Source organism: Hemibagrus wyckioides, linkage group LG21, assembly GCF_019097595.1.
Source record: "Hemibagrus wyckioides isolate EC202008001 linkage group LG21, SWU_Hwy_1.0, whole genome shotgun sequence".
Taxonomy (NCBI): Eukaryota; Metazoa; Chordata; class Actinopteri; order Siluriformes; family Bagridae; genus Hemibagrus; species Hemibagrus wyckioides.
Window position 1 is genome coordinate 12,093,841 of NC_080730.1, and position 9,585 is coordinate 12,103,425.

Genomic DNA, 9,585 nt, shown 5'->3' on the forward strand with positions numbered 1-9,585 from the left:
TGTAGACACTGGATATTTTCAAGCACAGCCCAGGTCAAGTGGTCTGTACCTTCAGGCCATTCCATTTTTATTTCAAAAAGAGATCTTAAATAAACAAGAGTTATTTCAGTCAAAAACAAGTCCCACTACAATGAAAACAAAAAATAACAATGTGGAAAAATTCAATACCCTAAACTGAGAGGTATATTTTCTACAGAATGTGTATTATATAGCACAAAGTAAACCGTATTATGAATTGTGAGTTGTATTATATTTTAAGCATTCTGCATAGTGTAGTACAAATTGATTTGGAGCAAAAAAGTTTAAATTTTCAGAAGCATCTCTGTAAAATAGGCTTGCAACAAAAACAAATGAAACCGTAAGACATTGTTACTCACAAATATTCATAGGGGCTTTTCACGATGTGCTTAACCACAGGTAATTATCATACTAAATCCTACTTTTAGCCTAACGTCTAGGAAAGTTTCACACGTAATTTAGAAGTGGGTTATAGTTCAGCTTTTTACCCAGGGTTAGGAAACCCTGCTTCAAGCAATGCTTGAACTACTTTTGTGGCATTAAATACACATTGCTGAGCCTAATGTGCAGTGTGAAACAATGTGGTGTTGGAGTGTTATATCTAGATGCTTAGCAAAAGACAACTGTTCAGAAACTGAACTGTGCATTCTTCAGATTTTTTGAAAAACAGCAAAGCAACAGTTATCAAAAGCAGCATAAAAAGGGGGCAGAAGACAGAATATCCCAAAAGCGGGACACTGACATGACGCTGAAAGTTTTGCCACAGCTGGCCATCAACAAATGCCATGTCAACTAGATGATAAACTTAAAGAGCAAAAAGAAAAAGAAAAAAAAAAAGATTACAAAAGGTATGAAAGATAATCCCTGCTCAGGCGAGGAATGGCAGACCCATCCTCCTCCCTCCTAACACTGATGCAGAAGAGTGAGCCTAGCAGTTATTTAAAGTGACTGCACAGTGTATTCATCTAATCATGGTTGTTGACACTGCAAATATGAACATTATGACACTGTAGGAATGAACAGTGTGAAATGATCTGGATTCATTGTTAACGCTGGGTCAAGTATAAGCCATACAAAACATGAAACAATATAACCCAGCATTCCGTTGACTGGTGTTAAGAACAAACCCGGGATACAAATGCCCTTTAATGAAAAATAATTAGCGTACTATTCATTACACTGACATCGTTAAGGACATTTAACATAAAAAAAACCTAAAGTAATTTGTTGAGGGTCCCATAGCTATTGGTAGCTCGGTCTTGGTTGTTAAGGTATCTTACCCCCGGAACACACCGTTCAGAATCTACTGCAGGCAGAAATCCCTAAAGGCAAAGGTGAAGCCAACTGTGCCTCAGTCGAACTTATGAAAAATATAGATCTCCGATTTAGGTGGTCCTCTGTCTTCTTCAGCGTAACCATGCTTTTTTTCTTCATTTGTGTACACCTGTTTTTTTTTTTTTTTTTAATTCATCTTATTCTATTTTGTTTATTTTATTTTGTTTTATTGCCAAATAAGAGACAGAAACTTGTGCTCAGGCGTAGTGCTCTTAATGTCCTTATCTTATTTGCATTGACGGACAGTAAGCATTAGCCACATGAACTACGCACCTTTTTACCACAGAACCCCAGTCTTTTTGCTCGCTTTTGTCCTGGAACAGGATAAAACAACGTAAAGTTTTCTATAATGTAATGTTTTTCAAAGTACAAATGACAGATAGACAAAAATAAAAAGCAGCATACTTACTACCTTTAGACATGGCCTCACACGTGCATAAAAAGTAGCTACAGCGTGATTCCTACAAAACTAGAGTCTTATGCAACATAAAAGTCTTTTATACTTCTTCCGGATGATTGAAGGTTGATTTCAAGCAGAAATGATTGCTGCCACCTATTGGACTGAGGTGTGAGTAGAGAGGCCAACTCTATTGCTCCCTATATTCTATTAGCCAACCTTGTATGCTATAAAAAGTCAATAAATAACCTTAGCTACATGTTTCTTCTTTTAGATTTCGTTCCTGTTTGTTTTCAGCCATTTTGAATATCTCAACCTGACCGATTCTACCTTGAAGTAATGCATGTTCCTGACATTTATTTTAGACATTCTGTATTTAACCCTGTATTTAATTTTCCCCTGAATTATTTCCTTATTATCTTTAGATTATTTCAATAATACCTGTAAAAGAGAAATTGGAACCACAGAAAAAAATACAACAAAGGCCTACCCACAGAACAATACAAGCCCTGAAAGATCTTAGCAAACGGAATGACATTGTGATCGAGCCAGTAGATAGCAGGGGAAGATGTCTGGAGAAAACACCTTTACCTCATAGAATTTAAGATTCAGGATTCCAAGACATATTTGGCATTGTGATTTGCACAGATAAGGAGCTCCACATTATTTCCTCATTATCTATGTATGAAATTACAGCCATGGATTATGTATGGATTATTGTTCACCCTGACAGCATGGCATATTTAGACAAAACTTTGGCACATGTTATGAATGAGAGGATGGATACACATATACACATTATATTGCTAGGACAGAGAGAATTTTTTGGTGCTCAATTGTCATCCCTCTAATAAAACAATGGCAAAAAGTAGAGTATAATGATTATTGGCATTCATGATACTTCTTATTAACCAGATGTAACTGCATGCCATTTTTATTTAACTTTCAGATGAGTATTTAGAAGCTAATAACAGCTCATTCATAAATGTCTGTTTCAGTGGGGTATACAAATATTTGTTTAGTCCCCTGGTTATAAGATCATAAAGCCCACTGTTTTGTATGGCAGATGATCTGTGATGTTGTGGGACTGTTGTTTTTTCTCCAAGGATGCTCAGGACACTTTTTAGGGGATATGTAATCTGACCTGGGGCTACTGAGATAACAGTAACTGACCTGGGGCTATTAACATATATCGTAAAACATGTTCTATTTTTTTTACCCCGTCTTTTACAAGCTGTTAATAGTTCGGAAATAGATTTAAAACAGACGAACAGTTCACTGTAGTTTAGCCATCTGCTGCATATTTATTTTAGACATAAATCAGCTTTACATAAAAAGTGTATATTCTCTATTTTTTGTTTTGTTTTTAGTCATTTGCAAACCTACATAACTTATAAAATCTTTTGACAACAATTACACAAATCCATTAACAATACATTTTACATTGAGTAACATAGTGTTTAAAGTACAACTGCAAAAACAAATGATCATGCGGGCTTGTTTCAACCACATGCATAATATTATAATTTAAAATACATCTTGACAAATATGTCTTACTGGATTAAATTCAGTTTAGTTCACTTTTTCATTGCAACCAAAAGTTCTGGTCTTCTTACAAAATAGATTAAAGCTGATACAATATGGAGCTTGATACCATTTTCATAAATATTTCAGACTATTGTGTACTACAGGGTAACAAAAAGTGAAGAAACAATAAGTTCTAAAATCTTTTTAATTTGCCGCACGTCTGAAGATATTTATGCAGGCGCCACAGAGGAGACTTCTGTTTTGGAGGTAGAAGAGACTTCAGAGCCATCATCAACCTTCTTTCCAAAAAGCTGCATGATGCATGAACGGAACTACAAGGCAAGAAAACATATCAATATAACAGTTACAGAGGAAACTCAAAAGTAGACACACATGGCTGTTCATTTCTTACCTGTCTATTCATAAAGACATAGATAATGGGATTGTAGATGGTGGCACTCTTTGCAAAGTATGCAGGCATGGCTGCTGCCAGTGGGTGAAAGGCATAACCAGGGTTAGCAGCTGCAAAGCAGGCAAAGAAAGTGTATGGTCCCCAGCAGAAAACATAAGCAGCAATCATGACAAAAATCATTCTGGTGACTTCCTTTTCAGCCTTTTGTGTAGATTCAGATTCTTTCTGTTGTGCTGCCACCTAGTAAAGATAGATATGTCAAAGATGAGTAAGCTGTTAAAAGAAAAAAATACTTCAACTGTATCATAAAAAAATTCTTACAGCACGGATGGCCATCCACACAGCAAGATAGCAGAGAATGATAATGCTCAAGGGGATAATGCAGCAGGTGATCATAAGTGCAATCATGTAAGACTGGACTCCGGGGTCTTCACTTCCACTGAATACATCTGGGCCACAAGAGGTTTTCAGGCCATGAGGCCAATACCTGTAGGACAAGAAAATTCTAGAGCTCATGCTATTCATTTTACGTTAGGTTGCTCACTTTGATTAGTTAAGATCAACACTTAAGACAATGAATTTACCTGCTCCAACCAAACATAGGTAGTGAAGTCCAAAATGCAGACCAGATCCAAGTAAAGATAATGCCAGCAGCTGCCAATTTAGCATCAAATTTTATATTTCCAAAAGGTTTGCACACCACCACCCATCTCTCAAATGATATGACAGTCAGAGACCACAAACCAGCAATACCTGAGGAATTCATTTTTAATAGGATTTAAATGACAAAAAACTTAAAAAATAACAAGACATATGCATTGCAATTATTTCAGTTTAGTGCTAGTATCTTGTTAAATGCTTACATCTTTATTCAAGACTGCTTACCACAGCAGGCAACGGTGAAACCCTCAAAAATGCACAGCGGGTGTCCAAGAACGAAGTAGCCGAATGCTTGGTTCCAGACACTAACAGTGCTGGCCAACAGTGTCTCTAAAAGATCGGCTACTGCAAGGTTGACCAAGATCCAGTTCAGAGGGTGACGAAGCTTCTTGAATTTGGCTGTAGCTACCAGGACCAGGCCATTAGTGAAGGTTGAGGCAACAACCACAAAAAACATCCATAATGTTGCAGCATTGTACACCCATCTTGGTGCAATGTGGTAGTTGGGTCCCTCAAATGGATCTAAAAAAGAAAGAGAAAGCTTCGGGCAAGTTCAATGAAGCATGTTAGAGCATAAACAGAAATTTATGAATTGGAGGGCTTGAAGCAGGCTGGTGCCAGATAAAATCTAATTAAAAATTTTTTTTTTCTTTTGATAGCCCTCTCACCTCTGGTGTTATTGCTGTTGGTGTAAACGAAGACTGTTTCTCGTGTTGTTTCATCACCTCGCCGCCTGGCTGCAAAGATCGCTTCCCCCCATTGCTCTGCCATTGTGAGGTTTTAAATGTTATGAAGTGATGCTCCCAAATTATTTGTTTAGTTATCCCTCTACCTCTTCTGTAATTTAAAAAAAATTGCTTATTCTTCACTTGTTTGTTAGTTTCTCAGCTGTCTCTTACTGAAGGGCACCTGTAGATCTCTGGTTGATCTTTATGTGCTTTTATATGCAACCTACATTGCCTAGGCGGAGTCAGGCTGACATACAACAGGGTCAGGATTGGTACTTGTGCCTGGATGAAGTCAGTGGGGGCATGTGTTACTGGGGGAAAAAAAAGAAAACAACTCCAATTAATATATTAGCTTAGAAAGGTCTAAGCTACTTTTCCTTCCAGAAATCAGGATTGCTAATGTGTAGAATCTACACATCATGACATGGAGCTTTAGACAGAACTCTTTGACACTTTACTCTGATTAAATGTTGACAATTGGTCTTCTGCGTAGCAGTGCAATTACTAAGTAACTCGGCAGAAGTAGAGGAGTTAGACTTGCAAAGCTTGTTAATCTCATATCTTATTATTTTTACGGTTTTATGATCTAAGTGTACACTAATGGTTTTAAGTAAAATGTTAGTAAATAAATTTAGCTTAAGTTGCGCCTCATACAATAGTTAATTAATCCAATCAACTAAGAAATAACTTTGTAGGGTTATTTACCTGTTACCCCTTGATGGATTCAGATAGTGGCATATGCTTGAATTATAAATGTAACTTTTAAAGCACCATACCAGCCTAGAGTGAAATGAAGTTTCAAGGGATAATCTGTGTTGGTAGATATATGTTTTTCATTATACTGAACATAATTTCTAATTCCCATATATCTCAGACCTCAAATGTAATTAAATTCATGACCTTTTTCACATAAACCAGATGTGTAGGTTAAGTTTTAGCTTTGCTCAAATTGGCTTATTGGAAGAACTAGGGTGCCTTGTTACTCTGCACATTTGATCTTAATTAGTATTGACAAGGATGGAGTAAAACCTTTCTAATCCCTTATAGCTAATGGTTAAGGTTAGAAAAAGTATCCTTAAATCAACTTTTTGGGTGGAAGTTATACTAATGAAATGGTCAACATGTTATATTATTTTAAATGAGCAAAATAAAACTTAAAATAAATAAAGCCATACTCCAAAGATTAATTTACATTGCCAGGTTGGTTGATTTTTGGAGAATTAGTCAATTTAATATGAAAGACTTTAAAACCACTGCTGCATAAACCTAAATATTGGTAAAACTGATATTCATATTCCAGGCAATGTCTAAGTTTAGAGTCATATATTCATGTGTATTCCACACAAACAGTTGGCAGTATACCTTATTAAACTTGCCACTGCACTCTGCACCACTGCACTCTGAGTGCAGTTTATTCACATACATGAACATTTAGTCTATGTACATTCAGCATACATTTTAAAAGGAAAACCTGTACTCATGCTCATTTTATGCAGTTATTCAATCAGGGAATCATGTGGCAGTAGCACAATGCATACAACCATGCATATACAGGTCAACAACGTCAGTTAATGATCACATCAAACATCAAAATTAGGAAAACGTGTGGCCTCTTTGACATTAACCATAGCGTGATTGTTGGTGCCAGATAATATATAATAAAAAAATATTATAAAAGAGCAAATTTGCTCTGTTACAGCAGTATGGGGATAGCAGTTGAAGAAAAAGATCAAGATATAGAAATATAAATATCAAAAATATAATAATATAAACCCACAATAGGATTTCAACATACATCCCAACATTATAACACAATTCTCATATGAGATGGGGGCTTCCCAAGGATTTATTGTCCAGTTGGGGTCTCCTGGGAGCACTGCTGGTTGTACAGTCTCACATCAGCAGGGAGGAAGTACCTGTGGTACCGCTCCTTCATACACTTAGGGTAAATCAGCCTGCCACTGTAGGAGCTGCCCAGTGTTATCAGAGTCTCATGGATGGTAGTTGTTCTCCAGCATACATGACAGCTTAGCTATCATCCTTTATTCTCCCACAACCTGCACTGGGTCAGAAGTGCATCCAGGACAGAGCTGGCTTTCTTTATGATTTTATCCAGTCTCTTCCCATCTTCAGCAGAGATGCCACTGCCTCAACAGACAACTGCATAAAAAATGAAATCCAGAAATCCACCACCAGCACCTTGGTCTTACTTGCATTGATCTGGATGCAGTTTTGCTGGCACCAAACTCAAAAGTCCTGGAGTAGTTCTCTGTACTCTGAGTCATCCTCCTCAGTGATTAGGCTCATATTTGCAGAGTTATCAGAGAAGTAGGTTACAACCAGCTGTGTTGTATCTGAAGTCTGCAGTATAGAGTGTGAATACTGTTAACAGTAACAGGACCATTACAGGGGCAGGCTGCTTGGAGTACAGTGATGGTGGAGTACGGCTGAGGTGTTTGGGTGGCAGAAGGAGCATGTGACTAATGAAACCTATTAAAGAAAAAGTTCAGGTCATTCACCCACTTCAGATTCCCATGGCCTGGGAGTGAGTTTTCTTGTGGTCTGAGATGGTTTGTAGACCTTTCCAAACTTATAACACTGATATTATTCTATATGCAGCCGATCCATTTTCTCCTGTAGCAGATTCATCCTCCATGATCTTCCTCCTCAGCTACTTCTGTACAGCCATCAGTTCTTCTCTGTTTCCTGATTAAAAGGCCTCTTTTTCTCCTTGAAGAGTGCCTTTATATCAGGAGAGATCCAGAGTTTGTTGATGGAGAAACACTTTACAGATCTGGTGGGTACAGAATTTTACACACATAAATTTCTATAGTCCGTTATGCAGTGTATGAGACTGTCCTCTCTATGAGGGTCACAAAGTACTTCCCACCCAGTAGAGTAAAAACAGTCTTTCAAGAGTTTCATGTGTATCTACAGACCATCTCCTTACTGTGTGAGTGACAGCTGGCTGCTTATAGGTACACAGGCAGGAGATAAACAAAGCTGTGGTCTGATCTTTCCAGGGGAGGGAAAGGAATGTGTGGATTTGTGACATACTGACCGAAAGTTGGCAGCATGTGAGAAGGAGAGGCATAATTAGTGCTAAACCATCAATAATTCACAAATACTGCCAGCATCCTGCCCTCTTCTCTTAGCACTATCCATTACCATGTCTTCCGTCACCAGATGGAATCCATCCACAGTTGCGTTTGTGTCCATGTTAGCCATGTTTCGGTAAACAGCATGATGCTACACTGGCAGTCAACGCTGCTAGCTTGAAGATCATTGATGGAAGAATGGGTCTGTTATGTGTGGTATCAAGCTCTGACACGGCTCCACCTTTTCCACATCCTCTTGAAAACAGTGTTAAAGAGGAGGAGGAAACAGTGCAAAAAGTATAAATATTACCAGGATAAACATCACTACTTTGGTCTCCACAGTGCAGCAGTTTGTAAGTTGAAAGAAATATTTAAAAAGAAAAAAGGCAGATAGAAAAAGATAAGAAAAACTAAAAAATGAACAGAAGACTCTGTAACAGGCAACCACTTGATCTGCACCATCTAAATCAACCACTTGATCTGCACCATTAAATCAAAGTCAAATTCTGTTGAATTTCTATTAAACACATAAGAAAATACTAGATAATACAGTTTAATCTTGCATGGACCAGAAAAATAACATTTAGACATTTGAGGAGTAGTTATAGTATGGTTATAGTAAGTCCCAAAGCATAGTATGTAGTAGCATAGTATAGTATAGTATAGTATAGTTATAGTAAGTCCCAAAGAAGCACGCGAAATGTTGTGTGCCTCAGGTGAAGCTGTGATTGGTGATGGTTTGGGCTTCACTATTGGTTGCAATACTGCTATAATACATTCTTCTGAAACAGTCAGTGGGAAATTTGGCCGATTTGAGCTTCTGTAACAGAAAATCATAATTTTAATTATTTAGAAAAACCATAGCACTTGGAAGCACCAGAACAGGCTGAATGTCTTTGGCATGTTTGGGGAATGTAGATTAATATACCCAGAAGGAGTAACTTTGAGAAATTTTTAGTCTCAGCACAATACTAATAAATAGGTAAATAGGTTTATCATGGCAAACATTGATGTTGGCTTGAGTAGATGAAATGTGCAATTTTCTTAGAAAACAAAAAGATTTGGCTGTAAACATCGGATACTTAGCAGCAGTTTTAAAGCAGCACTAATAAAGAGGTGTGCAAGAGTGTGTGTGAGCGGTGTGTGGGGTCATCACAATGCTATTGGGATGGCGGGTTCAGTGTGGTGTAAATGTCCTTGACAGAGATAACAAGGCTCGTTGGTAAAAAGATAAGGTAGAAACTATAGTTTGATTAGTTAAAAAATACATCTTGACCAGTCAGAAGGATTCAACAGTCAATGGGATTTTTGGCAAATTTGAGCTACCAACTGAAAAAGTCCCATAAGCTCAAAAGTCACAGCACAATAAGTCCGAACAGGCTAAATGTCTTTGGTGGGTTTGGTGCATGT

The 9,585-nt window shown here is 37.5% G+C and overlaps 2 protein-coding genes across 3 annotated transcripts in view; both read right to left on the bottom strand.

Moving 5' to 3' along the window:
- gnl3l (G protein nucleolar 3 like) overlaps positions 1 to 1,854 on the bottom strand; it is a 20,962-nt gene extending 19,108 nt beyond the window's left edge. Inside the window, exons 1-2 of one of the 2 annotated variants that reach the window (XM_058373268.1) lie at positions 1,766 to 1,854; positions 1,627 to 1,667 (exon numbers count right to left, since the gene is read on the bottom strand). In XM_058373268.1, coding sequence (XP_058229251.1) covers positions 1,627 to 1,667; positions 1,766 to 1,775 — 51 coding nt within the window. In that variant the 5' untranslated portion in view covers positions 1,776 to 1,854. Of the gene's footprint in view, positions 1 to 1,626; positions 1,668 to 1,762 lie in introns of both variants that reach the window. The other variant, XM_058373267.1, reaches the window with a different exon arrangement.
- A 1,248-nt stretch (positions 1,855 to 3,102) lies between these two features.
- LOC131342869 (red-sensitive opsin) lies at positions 3,103 to 8,594 on the bottom strand. The gene is made up of 6 exons (XM_058374127.1): positions 5,018 to 8,594; positions 4,575 to 4,871; positions 4,274 to 4,442; positions 4,011 to 4,176; positions 3,690 to 3,929; positions 3,103 to 3,609 (listed from the first exon to the last, which is right to left on the bottom strand). The coding sequence occupies exons 1-6, from the start codon at positions 5,118 to 5,120 to the stop codon at positions 3,508 to 3,510; spliced, it is 1,077 nt and encodes a 358-aa protein (XP_058230110.1). The 5' UTR covers positions 5,121 to 8,594; the 3' UTR covers positions 3,103 to 3,507.
- Positions 8,595 to 9,585: the final 991 nt, after the last annotated feature.

Bases quoted from the DNA above. Each gene is read 5' to 3' on its own strand.
- LOC131342869 (XM_058374127.1), bottom strand. From the start codon at position 5,120: ATGGCAGAGCAATGGGGGGAAGCGATCTTTGCAGCCAGGCGGCGAGGT. The intron at 4,872-5,017 runs GTGAGAGGGCTA...TTTCTTTTTTAG, and splicing joins CAACAGCAATAACACCAGAG to ATCCATTTGAGGGACCCAAC. The intron at 4,177-4,273 runs GTAAATTCATTG...CTTGTCCTACAG, and splicing joins CCTATGTTTGGTTGGAGCAG to GTATTGGCCTCATGGCCTGA.